This window comes from Dicentrarchus labrax, unplaced genomic scaffold (genome assembly GCF_905237075.1).
Source record: "Dicentrarchus labrax unplaced genomic scaffold, dlabrax2021, whole genome shotgun sequence".
Lineage (NCBI taxonomy): Eukaryota > Metazoa > Chordata > Actinopteri > Moronidae > Dicentrarchus > Dicentrarchus labrax.
The window spans coordinates 4,764,536-4,784,576 of record NW_026136708.1 but is presented as its reverse complement, the minus strand read 5'-3'; the positions used below and the strand labels follow the sequence as shown (position 1 = coordinate 4,784,576).

The 20,041-nt window shown below is 42.6% G+C and overlaps 1 protein-coding gene across 7 annotated transcripts in view; it reads right to left on the bottom strand.

Moving 5' to 3' along the window:
• Positions 1-14,047, bottom strand: part of cdc42bpab (CDC42 binding protein kinase alpha (DMPK-like) b) — a 73,858-nt gene extending 59,811 nt beyond the window's left edge. For 2 of the 7 annotated variants that reach the window (XM_051409589.1, XM_051409592.1), the window contains exon 1: positions 12,714-14,045. In XM_051409589.1, the coding sequence (XP_051265549.1) occupies positions 12,714-12,891 (178 nt within the window). In that variant the 5' untranslated portion in view covers positions 12,892-14,045. Of the gene's footprint in view, positions 1-12,713 lie in introns of all 7 variants that reach the window. The other 5 variants (XM_051409590.1, XM_051409591.1, XM_051409593.1 and 2 more) reach the window with 5 other exon arrangements.
• Positions 14,048-20,041: the final 5,994 nt, after the last annotated feature.

Here is a 20,041-nt window from a genome sequence, read left to right as displayed (position 1 = left end):
TCCCTGCTGACTATAAAATATGAGCAATCAATAAACAGGAAGGGAGAAAAATAAATTAATGGCACTGATTAGTCTTATTTCCAATGCCTAAGGGGGGGAAATGGATTTGGGGGTGATGAAATTTACTCATCAACATCATGTCAAATTGTTGTGTCTGTATCATGACCTTCAGCACAGGGAGGAAACAGTGTGAGGCAGCAGTCTATATATAGAGGTGAATAACAGAGACGACTCAGTGGAAGACAATCGAGATGACAATCGGAGCAACCACAGGATTTCCCCCACCAGAGACATCTCAGGAGAGAGAGAGAGGATGAGGACAGGCGAGGATAGTGAGGTTTGAGCTAGTCAAACCACATAAAATTCACTGAAACACACAGAGGAAGGAACTTTCAAAAGATTAACTTAGTCATACACAAATAGATCTTGAGCACTCTTTCAGTTGTGCACACAACCAGTCACAAAGTCACTCTCACACTCTTCCCCACAACCCACAAAACCCCTTTCAAAACCCATACCACAAAACCGCTAAATCACTGTCAGAATATAACAACAGCGAGGAGGAAACATGCTCACGAGTGAATGTGTAAACAGATTGCCAGGAGCCTCACAGGGGCTTCATTTTATCACTGAGAATCTACCCAGACAACACACTGATTCAGACCTGCGCTGAAGAACTGAGGGAATATCAGATCAGTTGCATGTGAGAGCCACTGGCGTGAATGACCGCCATTCAGGTGGATGATGGATGAATGGTGCTGACAAGCTGCTCGCCTATATAACATTATTTGAGTCATGAGTCTCCACTATAAAAACAGGGAGGTCAGAACAGCGAGTACAAGAGATACGCACGCATACAGCAGGGAGATGTATAGATAGGTCTTAAAATAGACCAGGTCACCGTCAAACTCGCCACCGCACCATGAGCCAAGGTCAACGCTCCATCAGTGTTAGCTACTGCAAGCAGCACTGAGGCAGAAGAACACAGAGTACAACAGATACATGAACTGACTTCAAATGATATCTTCTTCAACAAATCCAAGCCAAGCAGTGTGGGCTCCTCTAATCCACTGCAAATATTTCAATTTGTCCTCGTCTCTCTCTCATACTCTTTGCCTAATTTCTCACATCTCGTCTCTCATTATCTAATTAAGAAGATTGAGCAGAAATGCCATAAAATAAAAAGTCTGAATGCTAATGTGTTTGGAGAAGTAGAAAGCTAGATTCACTGGTTGCCAAAAATCAATTTATGCACGTAAAGTTATGTTGACAGAATGAAAGAAAGCAGAACTCAACCACAAGAGCAGAGCACAGCACCCTGACGATGTACCTAGTTATTTTGTAGTTCATGTTCAACAAAAGTAAGCATAATTTGGATATAGTGACTTAATAATTAGTTTTGCATGACAATAGTGGAGCATTTTGTAAATACTTTGTACCCCGTAAACCCAGAGAATAGCTAACATTGCTGGGGTGGAGCACTGAACTCCAGCACTAACAAACGAGATCAGCTGACCAACTCACACTGCAGCACTTTACAATACTCGCAGCCAACTCTGGTCGGTTCAAGAAAAATAACTCTGCCCCCAGTCTGTACGGTGTTTTGGATAACAACGGCTTTCTCCAGTACTAATGCTGCAGCCGAGAGGCTCTTCTCCACTACTGGAGATGCAACGTTTATAACACAGCAGAGCACTAAATTGCATCTGGATTTGAAATAACAAGTGCAAATGGGGCCATAGACAACAGCACTGCATTATCATTAGTGCTGACATCTGCCTGATTGTGAACTTGACATTTTAGTGAGTTTTACTCTTACGTCACTTGCTGTATTCACAACTCTCAACAACAAAAAATATCCACTTAATAATAACCTCAGAAGAGTTATGTCATGTCTGATTAGCTTAACCTCTTTGGTTACAAAAATGCATTTCTATATTAACTGATGCTGTTTAAAAATTCTGGATATATCTATCTGCATGCAGTGCACCAATACTGATGAGAGGTAGGGACACATTTTCCTGGCATTCTGGGATTCAGAAGAGCCTGGTTTTGTAACCTGTAGGCTATCCAATAGTCTTGCTAAGCAGCCAATTTAGCCACTGGAGTGGGCAAATACCTGTCCTTTTCATTTGGCATGAAGTTCCCTTTCCAAGTATGACAGCATTGAGATAGAGGATCAAAGCCTGTGTGTGTGTGTGTGTGTGTGTGTGTGTGTGTGTGTGTGTGTGTGTGTGTGTGTGTGTGTGTGTGTGTGTGTGTGTGTGTGTGTGTGTGTGTGTGCAGCAGAGGAGCTTTATTAGGGATGCAGCACATCCCTGCTCTGCTGTCAGGACGCTGCTGGACTGACTGCGCTGACTGATCGACTCGGCCTCCGCACATGTGCCTCTTCTGCACACGCTAACGCTAAGTATACGCATGCAAACATACCCAAAAAAAGGACAAGTATGTACACCCCCACGCACAATGCACGATACTACTGGTACACACACACCAACTCAGCCATCTCTGTCACTAGGCAAAGCTGGGATACAGCAGTCTGGGAGGGAGCGAGGGAGGGTCAGAGGAGCCGCGAGAGGCAGGGAGGGGAGGGGGAGGACAGGAGGAGAGAGCAAACAGAGGAAATAAAGGAGGGAGAGAATAGAGGAGAGGAAAAGAAACAGATGATATTGAGACAAAGAGGGGCCATGAGGTGTGCAGCATTACAGACTGCATATTAGCAATAAAGACTGAGTGAATGGAGGAGATAGCAAATTGACAGAGTGGCACAGATAGACAGGAGGGACATACCAGGAGCTGACAGACAGATAGACAGGGAGAGTGAATGGGGGCGGGTAGGCACTGGTGGACAAAGAGGCAGACCTGGCCTCATCTAAACAGCTGCTGTTCTCTCTAACATTGCACCTCTGCTCCAAATTCCACAGGCAGCCTGGCTATGAGGGGCTGGGGCCTGAGTCAGCGCTTTTTACTCACACAGCTGAGCCCTCTGCTCAAAGCAGCCAGGGGACGCACTGGCTACGGCACGTGCAGAGGGACATAAAGCAATCACGGCCGAAGGATGGTAAATCTGCCTGGCTTTTTCAGACTTCTGCTGCACCTAAATCAAATGCTGTGGTTATCAATTAAAAGTTTTTGTTGCAAATTTAAAATTCTAAAACCAAACAAGGCAGCAAATGATACATCTAAAGTGAAAGAGAGTCGAGGCATAACAGCACACAGAGGCAGGGCTGCTGCAGTGAGCAAAGAGCAACATCTCTATCAATAAAACATAACAGAAGCATTGAAGTACAATGACTAACTGGTAGGAATGAGCATCTAAAATGCATGCTATCTGGCCCCAGGGTAAAGCTAATGGGAAATTACATTCAGACACAACAGAACACCAGGACCAACAGAAAATAAGTAGGAACAGATTCCTCATGGACCATAAGTCAAAAAATGTATAAAACATGAAACTAACTATTTCCATGCTAAAATGCCCAGCAAGTACAGCGGAGCTAACCCAAGGTGAACTGGATTCCCTGGCATCTCCCCGTACTACCACAGCTGGGGTTTGGTGCCAAACTGCCTCTCTGTTTCTCTGCGTGTCAGAGAAACATCCTGTGATAGAAACGAGCGAGGGGAGGAGAGGAGGAACTGGAGGAGGAGATAACCAAAGGGCCGGAGAAGATCACATGCTGCAGTCTTCTTCCATGTTATTTATGAACTTGTGCCCTGACGAGGCTCCTGAGAGCTCTGGTTTTTAGAGCATCTAATAGGTTTTATCCTGGTCGGAGGAAGTGGACGGTCAGGCAGCAGGCACACTCCATGCTGATAGATTTATGCGAGTAGAAACAGTGGGCTGAACTTATATTGTGTTTGCAATTTTTGAAGTCCTATGCCACTCCAGCTTTAATCCTCTCTGAAGGATTGGTATAACAAAGGAAATGTATCCTTATTGAGAAATACTACACAAATAATATACTAGTGTGTACACACAGTTTGAATTGGGTCTAGTAGAAACTGTATGGAAGCCAAATTGTGTTCATGGCTGCTGCCCAAACAGTCTTAGATTCCCTAATCCCTAGATTTAACAGTGATTTAACATGAAGTTTTCTCCAAACTGGGGATGTTCCATCCTTCAACATGAAAAGTGTCTCACAATACATACAACATTACATTCACTACTGGTGGATATGTCTGCTACACTGGATGTTTAATCGTAATGGAATCAGTCATTAACATGATACACTGAGATTAAACATGAAGTATCATCATTCAGAGGCTATGTGTTATAATAAATATGAAGAGCAGTTGTAGACAGGTGGATTATCCTGCAGTGCTAGTTTGAAAGCTTTCAATGGATTTTTTTTTAATGTTCCCCTTTCAAATCCATTAGAAATGCTGCGACACCGAGCTGACTACAGCTGCCATCCTCTGAAAAGGAGCAAACTTCTTTTTCAATTGGAGTTGTCCATATTCACTCTGCTTTTAGCTCTAGATTGGTCTCTACCAACTCCTGAGGGAAATATCTGGCTCTTTAGCAGATAAAGGCCAATGTTCACCAGTGAGTCATTAACTTGTCTGTCTGCAGTTTGGTGCTAGACAGTGGGTTTTTAAAACTTTTTCACTGGAAACAGCTGCCTGCCACAGCTGGAAACGCTGCTCTGAGAGCGATAAGAGTGAATCATAACATTAAAGCTGTGGGACGAAAGACCAAAAATAAGTCAAAACGTTGATAATTACCTGTGGGTTGGACATTACCAGCATCCACTTTGATAATAGAAATAGCCACTTAGATCCACTGTTATTAAAAATATTGTTTATGCCATTTTAAGATAGTAATTTAATTTTAATCTACTGCTGTATGGATTCCATATAGCTTTATGGATGAAAAAAGAAAGAAATGTCTGTTGTGCATTTTTTTTCCACTTTTCCCGCTTACATCTCGCTCGTTGAGGCCAGCGTGGAAGCAGTCCTCTTTACTGCCACACTCTCCCAATTCAGTGAGTATGGGAAAAGACAAAACTATGCAAGCAAGCGCCTCCGCCAGTTGGCTGTGGGACCATTTCGGCTGAACGGGTGGAGGGGGCGAGCAGCCTTCCCAAAATCACCATTTGACAAAATTAAAAAAAAAAATCTTGTGAGAAAACAATGTTGCTCTGTCTGTGGTGTTTGTGCGTGTGTGTGTGTGTGTGTGTGTGTGTGCGTGTGCGTGTGTGTGTGTGTCACTGGTGTAGGCTTAGTTGGCAGACGAAAGGGAAGACTCACTAATTGCTCCTCAGAGCTGAAGTGTCATTACAGGGAGAGCAGACCAACATTTTTCCTCCAGTATGTACAGAGCAACACACTTACAAATGATTAAAACTGTTACAAGCAGCACTAAAGACTCTTGTAATTTCCTGGAAATCAAGCTCCTTTTGCATCCTAATGCTGAGGAAAAGCACAGGATGAAGTTGTTGTAATATGGATACAGATGAAAGTGTACCAAATATAATTCATAAAGAATTCTAATAATATGACATAACTTTGCTAATGCAAGTGTATAATGGGTGCTTCATGCTAAAAACAGGTCCATCTTACAAAGGAGGACTTACTGTGAAAATCTGCAGTAGGAAAAGAAACATTATAATGAGCCAAAATCAGCCAAGTGAGCAGCTTCATTTTCATTTGGTCTGTAAACACTGGCTGAAGTGATGGACAGACAGCTGAGCAGAAGGGTCAGCCAAACCCAGCTAACCGGCACTGCAGGGGAAGAATGAGGTAGAGAAAGAGGAGAAGAAAGAAAGAGATGGGAGGATAAGAAGAAGTGATGGTGAAGAAAAGAGGAAAAGGGGAAGGGGGGGGGGGCATTTGCAGTCAGATCCCAAGGGTCCTGAAAGGCTGGCTAATGACCTGCGCTACAGTGTGTCCTCTGGGAGACGGAGAAAGGAAGCCAACCCTTCCCCTGCTGCTTTCTGATGACACATCACAATTAGCAGCAGGCATTTCTCTGCCTACAAAGCTCCCAGACAGATTGACCAAGTGTCTTTAAAGGCCATCTGTGGAATACCCAGATGCTGAAAATGCCATGTACAATTGCACATGTGTTACCCTGGTAAAAAGGTCCAGGTAATCCTCAGCATGGACTGTAGCGATGCAGTCTTTGCTACTGCTGATAAACCGATCTATCCCCTAATTAACTACACCTCACTAGTGGTTCCATTAGAACTTAAATGTTGTGAAAAAAGTCTGGATGCTGAATTTTCCGCTATAAGGTTATACCCAACAGAGCGATACTTGAAATCACTAGATTGTGGACTCTGCAGCAACTACTGCAGCACAGGTTTTAAGCACAGCAACAAAAAAAATCTCTGCAAGTGACCCAACTTTATGTAAGGCCAATATAAAACTGCACCTTTAAAGATGTAGGATTTTAGGGACTAAATCCTGAACAACTGAATTATGTTCAAAATAATTAATTCCTCACAACTAATGACACCTTTCTCACTCATTTTACTCATGCTGGAGCAATTAGTTTCAGATACTGTAAATGATGATAATCTTCTGTAACTGCATGATTTATATTACTTTTCTTCTTTTGACAAGTTTGTTTGGAATGCCACTAGGTTAAATTATAGTAAGTGAAATGTAGAGGGCAAAAGGAACATAATAAACTGTCAGTGACTGCTGTACTGCTCCCTTCGGGATACTAAACTCTGGTGAGACGTAGTGGACCAGGAGAGGAGAGGATCTACATGGTCCCCTCTGCTATGTCTGATTGTTTGTGAGTCCACTCAGGACAATGGAAAATCTGTGTGTGTGTGTGTGTGTGTGTGTGTGTGTGTGTGTGTGTGTGTGTGTGTGTGTGTGTGTGTGTGTGTGTGTGTGTGTGTGTGTGTGGCTGTGCCGCACAGAGGGAAAAAGTAAGTGTGTGACTGTGAGTATGAAAGGATGACAGAAAGCCTGAAAAAGCATATGAGTGTTCTAAAGGAGTAAACAGACTGTATGTACGTCTGTGTGAAACAGGAATCCAACGGCAAGGAAGTAAACATGTTTGTGACCTTGCACCGTCGTAACAACACCAAAATACTGGACACAAGTGAGCCACGGAGTACACAATGATACAATGTGATACAGCTGTCCCACTTCCTCGTATGACATCATGCACCCGTTGGGTCTGGACTACCTCACTGAGTCCTTGTGGTTCCTTCCTGCTCTCTGCGCCCGCCATAACCACCGGACAGCCAGACAGGAAGCGGCAGAACAACCAGAAGGGTAAGGATGTCCTGACAGAGTCCAGCCCATACAGGGTTTAAAGTCCCATACTAATATTTACATTCGGGATATCAGTGATACAGGTTATTGGTGCAGATCAAATCTTACTGGATTCCTGTTTATCTAAACAACAAATTCCAGTTAACAACTATATCAGCTACTTCATGCCTCTGTGGATTTATTATAATCTAAAAGCACCTAGTCCTGACCGTAACCTGAACACAATCAACTCTCCATTCTATCTTTATTATCCATCATAGGTAGGCACTAGATTACATTTCCATCAGTGACCTTGCACAATCAGTTAGCCTGATCTAAATGCATATTTATGACTGCAAGGCTGGTATGCACAATGCATATGAAGCCAGAGGTTTAAAGTGCTGGCCTTGCATATAGCCTCTTTTGTTCTTGGTGGCATGGAATGGCCTCCAAGCAGAATTTAAAAACCATGTGACACAAAAATTCGTCTTTGGAACCAGCTCAAGTCAAAGTCTTAGAGGCGTAGTGGCAGCTCTACTGTTCAATAATGGGAATAACAGGGAGGGACTCCAGTCTGTGAACTATGAGATAGCCTAGTTAGGCAAAAACCACAATAATAAGTGTGTGTGTGTGTGTGTGTGTGTGTGTGTGTGTGTGTGTGTGTGTGTGTGTGTGTGTGTGTGTGTGTGTGTGTGTGTGTGTGTGTCTCCACAGTGTGTGAGGCATGCTGCCAATGAAAATGCAGGGTGGAGCACACATCAGCTGCAGAAGAACAGCTGGCCACTGCAGGCTAACATTGAGTCTAGATTGAGAAAAGGTCAGGCTGCCTCCCCCATGTTTGCCTACTGTGGGCTGGCACGGCTGCCCCTTTTCACTCTGCTGCCCGGCAATCCGTTTCCCAAAACAGGGAAGGCGATCAGGACAAAACAAAAAGCAGAAAATGATTGGAGCAAAGCTGGAAAACAGGATATCTATGACAGATGAATGCAAGTGTGTCCGCAGGACATAAATTCCTGTTTAGAAAACAGAAGACAACCTAATAGTGCATAAAACACACTTGACCAGTAAATAAAGATTACATTTGTCCTGAGATTGTAATCAGTTCAAAAAGACATCTACTTCATTGCTGGTGCTGAAATATGCAGAAACGCTAACACCGCCCTACATGGATCAATGTGAAACTGAAAGAATCACACACATACAATAACTGTTGAATTCCTGAAAATTGCTTGTTCCACGGAAAAAGTAATTTTTTGAGGACTGATGCTCAACCTTCATCTAGCAATCGACAATACAGACACATTCACTTCCAACACCTGATTACATTACAAATAAGGGCAATGTTGCCTTAAGTTGGCTGGCCTACAATGAATTTCACAAGGTTTAACAACGAACAATAATAGATACAAGTGCCAGCTGATCTGGTCAACTTGTTAAATGCAGTAAGTTGTGGTATATGTGAGGAGTCAGGATTCAGTGTACTTTCCCGTGTTCATTTCCCCTGTGGCTGCAGGTCATGTAGGGGTCTCTATTTCAGCTGAAATGAGGTCACCAAACAAGAAGAAAAGCTAACCCAATACAAATGTTTGTCTTCTTCTCTGGCTCATATACATTCTCAGGAAGAAAAGGGAACATTGCAGCACCTTTGTTATGGCTGTGCCACTGTAGCAAAAAGGTACACAGGCCCGGTGAGTAAGCTAGGATGATGTGTCTCTTCTGTCAGAGCACACTGTAGCTGCAGAGGCAGCCTCTGAGTGGCTGACAAAGGCAGATCACTCACAAGTTGAAGAGGTCTTAGGTTTCATGGGGCCCATCTTGAAGCATTTTTCTCTATGTAGGATTAAACAGTGTTTTGAGTACTTGTTAACGCTATCCATCTGATCCAATCTGTTTCCTATAGGCTACGATCAGTCGTGTGCACTCTCTGGCTCTGTTGGTAAGTATAAATAGGGTGCTGTATTGGCATTATATCATTTCTTCCGCTGACGTTAGAAAAAAAGTTTTGCTAGTAACAGTCTAAATACTGCAGAGTGTTGTATGTGTAACAGGTGTGCTTTTTCCATAGAACATGGGAGTAGTTACACACACAAAAACTTCAGAGAACAGGACAAGACTTGACCTCAATGATACCATGTTTTTGTTGATGGCAACGCCAAAAGGGCGTGGTCTGCTATCTTGTGGAGGTGCGTTATCATCTCAATGCTAAAAAACCATGCCACAGCAAGTCATTTTATGCCTTCCTAAAAGATGGAAATCTACTCTTCAGTACTGTCTGCTACCACTGCTCTAACATGTTTGTTTTTGACTAATGATGAATCAACACCTTATTCCAAATTGCTTGACTGTACCCCTGCATCACAATGTGATTCAATTATAGCAACAGTTCGGTATTTTGGGAGTTTAGATTAGAAGACTGGTACTACTCCCATATCAGTCTGGTAAATATATACAGCCAGCAGTCTGTTAGCTTAGCATAAAGACAGGGCACTGGGGAAAACAGCTAGCCTGGCTCTGTCCAAACTAGGTAATCAAAATCTGCCTGCCGTTTACTGACGGAGAAACACAGTGAGACCATGCGGATCCAAGCAGATACGCAGGTGGAGAGTTGCTCTCCACCTGAAAAGACCATAACTCTTAATAAATATATTATATATTACATGCAAGTGTCGAACTAGTCTTTAAATCACAATCATAACACCTCCCACCTCGTAGTCTTTACTCACATTGGTTGTTAACTTCCTCTGCTACACAAAAAAAGAATAAAATGGAGAGGTGTGTAACAAAGAGCAACTTAAATATGACTTATCACATCCATATTGCTCCAACTGAGTCTTGAAATGAGTTCTTCCATCTTGCTGCTAAACTCTACATTTAATTTGGGCAGATGCTGCTGAAGAAAGTAAATCCCAAATTCTCCACGGTTCTAAAGTTAAAGACAGCCAACACACCAGAGCTTCCAAGTTATGAACCTGTCGCTGCTAGCAGTGGTCCAGAAGTAATGTTTTCTCTTTTTTTCTGCATTTCTGGACATTTTACAAATACTATATCTAAATCCACCAACTAGATTGAAGAAATCCTCTTCCATAAGAACCACTAATGGCTATTTTGTTCTTTTTTTCTCCTTTCAATCACAATAAACAGCTGCAGTCTACCTTTTAGCCACTGGTGATGGAACTGCCTAGGAACAGCAGTAACAAAGTTATCCTAGGATGTTGTTACAGCTCGCTGGGTAACGTCCACCAGGAGCCGTGACACTCGTCTGATAGCCATCTTTCATGCATGTATTGGTAGCATGGTAGAAAGAGGCAAGTTAAGCATCATGGTTCATCTGTTTGGACAGGGTTTCCCTAAGCTGTAAATAGTGGAGGTCTGCGTCTGCTAATGTCAGGCATTGGTACAGTTTTGTAAAATAAAACTATAAACAGCAGACACATGTGATTGTTTGTATTGTTGCTAAGAGAAATTAATCTTGTGTTTGGATATATGCCTCCCTGGTGTTTATAGTGAGAGATGTTCAGTACAAGACTGTTGGGAGAAAGCAACAACTCATATTAAGACTCCCCAAAGGTTCTTCTTGACTACCTGATTGGGATAATCGATTCATTTTGTTTACATAACTTCAGCTTCAGGGACTTCTAGGTACAAACTGTGCAACTCAATTAAATTCATTGATATTAATTGTAGAAGCTGGAGGATTCTCATACAAATCCCTCTGGAGCGAAACACAATAACATGCAACAGCATGGGACCAGGACAGGACTGCGACAGCTCTGATACATCTGTATGTTGTGTGTTGTGTCTAGTCGAGTTTAGTCAAAAAGTTTCTTGTGTCAACAGAGGGAAATGTCAGAATGAAGTCACCACTTGGCGCCCGAGCTTAGGGCACCTCTCCTTAAAGGCCAGAACACCGGCATTGTTGCAAGGCCAGCTACATGTGCAGCAGATCGGCTAGGCACTAACAACTGGGGGAAAATAGGATGCTCTAAAGCAAACCATGTGTAATGAATGAACACAGTTGGGCACGGCTTTTAGACAGGGAGAAAAGTACTTCTTTGTAGACACAAAAATCACCAAATCCAGCCACTTTTACCAGCCAGCATTGCTCCATTTTTAGCACAGAATAGGTTGTCCAGATGGTGGCTGCTGGGATAAACCAACCTAGCAGCCACAGCCAGAATTTACCACCATTTGACTGATTTAACTGGCATCCTGTCTGTCGTTGCCACTCTATAATCAACCAAACTGCTGCCTGTTTAACATTGCAGATTAAACTGTTTCAGAAATAAAAGAAAGAAAAACTATGCCAGACTGCACTTTCTTTCCATTATACTTTTGTTTCTTATTGCCTGCTGTATTATTAATTTGTCTCAATCCAGGGCAATGATTTGCTCCTGCACTGCTGCAGCACTTCTTTCAGTGCTTTAAAAAGACAAGCAGGCCAGCCAGGCATGCTCCGGCAGCTAGCAGGGCCTCTGCGCCAGATAAAAAAGGTGAGTTGTTCACATTCCTGCTTCATGCACAAACCAAACCCCCAATGTCATACACACACATAGAGAGAGACACACACACACACGCAGTCCTTCTGCACAAATGATTGAGTTGTTTGTGTATGTGTGTGTGTGGTCCTCCTGTCCTGCCTCCTGTGTGTTGTTTTTTCTAACCTTGCTTCAACCAGGGGAGTGGGAAAGTTACAAAAGCTGCTAGCTTGTCCTGCAAAACTCCTTTCCTAATTATAAACTAATCAAATTCTGGTTAAAACCTTTAGGTTGTGCTACTGTGATCTCTATGTTGCAATGGCAAAAAAAAAATATGACCATTTCTGATAAGAGACAGCTAGGTAAGTTATCAACAAGCTTTCACCTACACGCCCATAAAAAGGAAAACAAACTGACATGCAAAGTAGTTGTGAAAACTAAACTAAACCAAAGAGGGTTGGTGCAACGACAGACAGACATCGACTTTATGTAAGAGGGCATTTTCATAAGAATAACTGGTGGCCTGGAGCACAGGACATCTTTATGAGATCTTTATTGGATTCATACCAAAACTCTGAGTGTGCCTGTTCAGGATCCTCCTCACTGTAGTTAATGTCCTTCTGTGTATTTGGTTACTCCTCATTGTCAACTTAGTACCACCTTTTCTTTTTAACAACATATCTGTTTTTGGTAACGCAGACATGCCCTCTGTTTAATGTGTGTTCCCGTAACTTAAGACATGCAACCGAGGAAGATTATTTTTACAAAACATACAAAGCATTTAATTACACGAGAATAAAGTGGCCTTGCTTTTAGTTTTAGGGAGGGTTTTGAGTGAGAAGAGAGCAGGCCAACTGAGCCCCACTACTACTATAAAAGGAATGTGATGGGGAAGGGAGGGCCACTGCACCACCAGCATTATTAGCCTATCATCTTACCAAAAAGACAGGGAGGCTGAATGCACAGGCCAAACAAGATGAAATAAAAATGTTTAAAAAAAGTAATTAAAAAAAGCTTGCTTACCCCAGTCCAAAAACTCCAGGATATTTTTCTCTCTTCTGAGCGGGGAGTTGTTGCACTCATCGTAGAGGCAGACCAGGATATCCAGCAGCGTTTCCACACTCAGGCACTGGCCATTAGACTGAGCTGGCCCGTCCAGGATCAGCTTCTCCAGCTTCTTCAAACGCACCTCTCCCGACATGATTATTCCGGATTGTCGCTTTTTGAACTAATGATGATGATGATGATGATGGAGGAGGAGGAGGGGGGGAATGAGCAAACACCTCCTCGGCCTGTTAGTTAGCGCAGAGGGGCCTGTAAAGAAGTTCTCTCACCTTGAATATGTCTCGAAAAATAATGAAACTTTTGAGTTGAGGGCAAGCCGGGGGCTAATTCCGCGTTAAAACCAGCCTGTTCATGATCTCCCTCTCGAGATCCAGTATCTAAGAGGTGCAGAAGACGTGTAGCACTTCCCCATTTTATAATACCTATCCCCACAGGGCATATACGAAAAGAAGTGGTCACAATTACAGACCCTGGCTGCCCCGGGCCGGCTGATTTAGATGAAATCCCAACGTTTAGCTGGCAGTTTCTCTGGTCCCCTCTGTGACAAATGGAAAACAGAATCGAGTCGATGCGGTTCAACAGATCCCCCTGAGTTGTGGTGGCAGATATTTGGGATTCTCCATTCTTGCAGCAACCCAAAAATGCAAGGCAGATCTGCAATGCTACAAAGCCCCAGCGCCCCTCCTCTGCTCCAGGAATGGCAGGGCGACACAGGCTTAGTTAGCAGCCTGCTAGGTTAGCTATTTAGCTAGCCAGAGAGCTAACGTTAACGTTACTTTTCTTCGTTCCCAAATGCCATCGCTGCCCCTTTTCTCCCCCAGGAGTTGCCCTACAATATGCACAGTGTTAACACAGCTTAACTGAATTTGGCCCCGTTCGACAGTACGCTTATTTTTTGTCCCATCCAACTGGAAAATATTCCCTTGTTTTCTCAACTCAGTGCTGGCAGATATGTTCTTTAAATCCCATTCTTCGTCCAGAAACCAAAATGTCTCTTTAGTTTCTTCACAGTTCAAAACGACGGTTAGTTCAAGAGTCCCAACTGCCCGTAAGTTAGCCGTCAACAAAATGCAGGGTCCTTCTTGAAGGTTACAGAGGAGCCCGTTTCACGTCAAGAGGAACGCTGTAGTCTAGTCTTGCTTATTCCAAATACGGGACACAGCCTAAATTCCCCCTGTCCTTTCCTTTGCCTTGCCTGCCTCCCCCGCCGGTCGGTCGCTTCTTGCCGTCTCTGCACAGCCGAGCTACCAGCAGCCTGCTGCCAGAGACCTTCGACAGGAAAGACAACCGAGTAGACAGCTCTGTTCGTAACGTCGCGCTGGATTGTGGGAAGTGGGGCCTGGTTGGAAAATATGAATGGGATAAAAATGGACGCTTGGCTCGCGGCGCTGCTTGTACACGTTAAAGACACAACTGTTAAACCCGCTCGAAATACTTCACCTCTTCCTTAATCTATAACGAATGTCTCCGGTTCAACGCCATACGTTATGAGACCGTCCGGTGTCTCATTTAAAAGAAAAATGTCGACGTTTCCCAACTTTCACGCATGCGTAGAGCGCTGAATCCGCAAATCGGCCATCTTTACTGTGCCGATGGGTGAATCCGTCCACGTCTTTAGAGCTAGCCGCCTACCTCCTGGCGTCACAGCGTCTCTGGCCACTGCTGCAGGCAAAATCCCAGATCATCATCATGGCGCCCGTCACAGCATCTGCTGTGCGGAAGGGGTGGGGGGGTGTGTGGTGGTGGGGGCCTGTCAATATTGTGAATGGAAACTGCGGGCTGTCTGTCAGTCTGCTGGTGACGTGGTGCGGAGAGGACACATTTTCTTCAGACAGGAATAACACTAACTGCTGTCCCTTTAACTGGATGCAAAACACTGGCTTTATTGAGCTGCACCTACACAATGGTGTGGTCTGCGTCAATACAACTTGTGCTGAGACCTGGTAGCTGTTGCAGTGGGCTACATTCACACAACCTTCACACAATACATGGCAGTCATAGTTTGCCTGTGTGTGTGTGTGTGTGTGTGTGTGTGTGTGTTGCACTGATGCAAATGCATAAACTTATCACATTCTGACATATATGGGAGTTTATGGCAGCCTGACTGCACCTGACTCGTGATGTTGTATATTTATGTGCCTACATGCACTTCATAGATGATATCAGAAATGGCAACTCTGCCAGCTGTGTGTGGTCTCAACAGGACTTTAACTGTGGCTTGTGTGCCCAAACATGTCACTGGCATTTGAAAATAATGCAATATCCTTACTGTTCTTATACCTTTTCCAATCTGTCAGTGTCAAGGTGTGTCAAGTTTGTCCCAGATTGTCTGCCTCTTGGACTGTTCTCACGGGCCGAAAGCAGCTTAATGCTGAGAGCACACTCTCTCAGATCAAGATTGGATTCGTCTGATGACCCTGAGCTCTGCTGTATCCCTGCATGCTGAGCGGGGCAGACTTTTCATATGCACAGATCCCTAAATGAGATTTATGCAAAGAGAGTTTTTCAGGGAATCAAACAACCTGCAAGTGGTTACTGATTTGCACTCATTTGTCTGTTCTAAAAAACCTGTTGGAGTGGCACGTTACTGGCTAACAATATATTGTGTGAAAACATTAACAGTCATTCCTTAAATGTCATCCCATAAATCATGAAAGCATGGAGTAAAAAGTGATATTTTACAGTATCACCCAGTATCACACTTGAAGGGGTTTTATTCTAATCTCTTGTTGGGAAATGTCCCATCCTTTTGAAGCAGGGTGCTTATCGCAGCTCAAAGTACATCTATTAATGATTAACGGTCCACATAGAGACTGAATCTTAGGGGGCAGGGAGACAGACATGGGAGCCTTGTGTTTGTGTGCCACACACCAACAAAGATCAACATAGAATAATACACTTTTTTAATTTTTTTTTATTTCAGATCATATTCAAATGGACTTCTTGCTGCAGTGCCAGGGAGAAGAAAGGCACAAAGAAGCACTGTGATGAAACGAGCACACACGCACAACGACTCCGCATGCAAGATGTGTCCAATAAAACTGATTCTGATGGTGACCAAGTGTAATTTGAAGCATACTGCTTTGGCACGACTGTTTATCAGAAACAGCCACATGACAGTTTATATATTCTACATTGTGTAACCACTCTGAGATGATTGATCGTCTTGGTCTCGAAATAAATTCTGTGTAAAAGTACACCAGCAACAATATACAACAACATAATAAGAATAGTGACAAGGAGAAAATGTCTTTACTCTCTCCCATGTGTGGCACTGCGGAACCAGGTCACCATTAAAGGGAAAATACACTCTAAAACTGAATTCACATACATGATATCTGTTGCATTGTTTTTTAATTTCATTGAGTTTAATTTATTTAGTTAATATAAATAAATAAGGTTTATAATGATTATTATTATTTATTTGAATGTTTCCTTTTGTGTTACCACTTGAATATATATATATAGTTATATTTGCAATGTACTTATTACATATTGGATGTATTACTGTCTCTCTTGGCTTGGTGCACTTTTAATTCAGTTTTCATTGTACACTTCTTCCGTTGCTGATTGTTTGGATCATCCTGGGTGTGTTAAATGTGTGTGTAAAATTAATAAAGTTAATCATCTTCTTTTTAAATAGTAAACCACCCTTACAGGTTTGTTTTTAAACATTTTGACCTGACAGAGAACAGACTGGGATGAAAACATTGCAAATACCTTTATGGTTTGAAGTTTGATAGACAGCACTGTTGATGATGTCATGGTAGTGAATAATGGAGCACAAACAGCAGCAGTGGTGACTGCTGATAATAGCCTATCCTGACTGACAGCAGGAAGCCATACATAAAAACACTAGTCTGCATGAAACATTTCCAATGATATAATAACACTGCTGCCATCTGGGAAGAGGTAAAAGCTTCCGCTGCCGTACCACCAGACTGCAGAGCCGATTCTTCCCTCTGGCTGTGAGACTGTTCTGGTTTTCTTTAAAGTATCATGAAGGGAACTATATCGACATTTCATCCCACAGCCTTGAATTGTGAATAACAATAAAACATCAAAGAATCCTTGAAATACGGTGAAGATATGCATTAGAACAATATTTAAAACACAATAAAAAATATATAATAGAATAATTAATCAAATTTAGACTAATTAAATAGATAATACATATTGTTAATGTGGAGTTACGGTGCAGTAATAACTTCAGTAAATTACATTTTAAACAAAGTAAAAGCATTATAGATTATTCAGCCAATAAAGATAGGTGTTTCCTGCTGTTTTATAAAATGATTACTTACATACTGTTTTTTGTACGGATGTTCCCTTTAAAGACTCTTGCCGTCTAAAATGTAACCACAGCGCCCTCTGCTGTACACACTGCCTCCATGCAGCTGTTAAAATGCAGCTGTTAAACTGGGCTATATCTAGGTTACTGCAGCTGGCCTGTGTTTATTGTAAATGGGTTTTTTTCCAGGTTTTGGTGAGTTTTTAGTCATTTTCATTCATTTCTACTATTTCACAGACCAGTGTGTTTAGTGAACCAGAGCCCTTGAAAACTGTCCGTGTCGTTGTTATGTTATATTGGTTTGATCCGGTTCATTATAAGCGCCCTGCACACTAAAAGTCTCCCATGTGTCGATTAATTAAAAGTTAAAGAAAATATTGATGGTTAGTGCTATCTAATCATGTCTGATCCTATTTGGTTAAGTCTCCGGTGGGATTAAACCCTCCGTCTCTGCGCTGATTGAGCCGTCATTAGCTGTGTGAAATGCAATTAGACTGCCCTGCACTTTGTCTACATGTGGAGGCCATTGAGCAATAATTGTATTGTCCTTGCACAGGTCTAGCGCTTTCCCCTCTGACAGACTGATCAATGATTATTGGCAGCCCAGCTCGATGGATCGATCCAGACTCGGTCTTTGACGTCTGTTAAAAAAAGACAAAAAGAAAAAAGGGTTGTATGGGCCATTAAGGTGCAAACTAGATTCCCCCAAATATTTGATATTAGGATAAAGCAGGCAATAGTAGATCAGGAAGTCTGTGACTATAGAGCTATGTGAATAATGAGGAATTTGCTCTGACCACCAACACAAGTTCAATATTGACTTTTTGGAGCAGCTCTGCCTTGTTCCCAGGGAGACTCCAAATGAGATGCTGATATATATATATAATGTGTCTAACCCTAACCACATGGACAACAAGAACACTGCTTCCTCCTCAGGGCCTCCCTGCAATATTTCCCTCATATAAGCATTTCAACTGGGCCTTCTACAAACAGCAGTTCTTTTTTTGCAAGCCAAGGGGATTTCATGTTTCACAAATGGAAGGGAATGACCTATAAATTGGACTGCTTTTGAATGCTAATGCCTGGATGTTAATTAACACCTGTGTTGTTGATTGTGGGAGCTTGTTGGCCTTTGATTGAAAAGAAATGGCACCTCAGAGCATCAGCTGTAGCTTTGAACTAGGCAACTTGTCTTTGATTGGCATGGGAAGGAAGAAAGACTGAGAAATATCACACAAAGGCCATCTTAATTTCCCGAATTAGGGGTTGTAATGTGAGGGAGAGAGGACACCAAAGGTCTGTGCATTTTAGGCTCTGGACAACAGAATTGGTCTCTGGCTGGACTGGACAATGGATGAGCTCTGAATTTACATGTCTGCACTGGTGATTGTGGAGCTCTCCTGTGGGCTCTGAGGGAGGTGGCTCTCTGCTGTTTACTGTTCATATTCAGAAACTCATATATAATCTGATTAGAGCCTCTTTTTTTGCTTTTTAAAATGTCTTTGTTTCATAACTTAACTGTGTGCAACTTTGGCATTATTGATGGATGCATGTTGCACTATTTTATGCATATTTCATTAAAAAAATTGTCATTTAGGCTCATTTACAGTATTTTTCTCCGTTGATTGATGCTTAATTAATGAGCTCCATCTCCATCAAATAAACTAATAAAAATAAACACACAGATAAGTGTCTCAAGTTTTTGGTTTAGTGCTAATTTTGTAAGAAAACCTTTTCAAATGTCCCAACATTTTTTCATTTGGAATGAAAAACTAATAAGCTATTATGTGAGACCAGTGGTTGTACTACATATGCACAATTGCAAATTGACATTGCAAATTTCATTCATTCATTAAATCTTACAAGAAGCTGCAAAACCTGCAGAAAAAATGCTACAAAAAAGAAAATCCTGCCATGTATTTGCAATGAAATAGCCATTAAGTTCAAATAAAAATGCAACAGCATCACGATCATAATGATCTAGTTATTATATGTGTGATAATGTTATTAGAATTAACTCTATACACACATAATTGCCTTTGCACACATGCAATTGTATATTTATTAAAAATGTTTTCATTACATGTGTCCGTACTGCATCCTGTGTTTGTCCCACACATGGATCTTGTCATTAGGTATCAGGTCTACAGCACTAATTAATAATTTGTCTTGTTGGTGAACTGCAGGCACTGGCTGGAGTGAGCAGGGTCTGGCAGTCATCTGTCATTTGCTCTTCCTGTGTGCCCCTTCAGTCTGTCTGACATCTCTAAGCAAACACCGGCCAATACACAACCGCAGGCAGGGCCTTCTGGGCAGCCAGCGAGAGCAGCCCTCTTCTAATGTTTGTGTGACAAAAAAGGCAAGGCAAATCCTCGCAATGGAATCAGATAATCACCAACCTGTGAAGAGCCTGCCCCAATCCACATCCATGCCGGCCCCCCCGGCCCCTGGATTAACTGTCTGTTTGGCTAATAATTTTAATCTGCTGGAGAGGGCCAAGAATGGGTGACAGGGCTCAGAATAAACATCTAATCCTCTATAGTACCCCTCCTCCCTCGGAGCTCTGCACTACTTCCTCCTCGGCCCCCTTGTTATACACTTGTACCAAAATGAACAGACTGGAGTGCCTGCTGGTTTTTGTAGTCCTGATCTTGGTCCACCTTTTTGTTGGACAAAATTGCTTCCCAGACAGAAATAAGCCCGCTGTGTGACCAGACTGTTGCCAGACTGACATCGTCCAGTGGAATGTACACGTCAGAGTGTGGGGTGTGTGTGTAGACAAGGGTGCTACTGAGGAGAGGGCACTTCAGGTTCACAGGGTCAAGAGATGTCTGTCTGGGACGCATGTGTAGAAGCAGAGAACACACTTCAGACTGGACCAGGAAGATAGGGCTTCTCATTCTGGAAAAACAACTGAGTTTATTAATAAAAGAGAATTTGTTCAACTGTATGTAAAATAAACACAAGTTACAACAATGAAAACACTATTTAAATG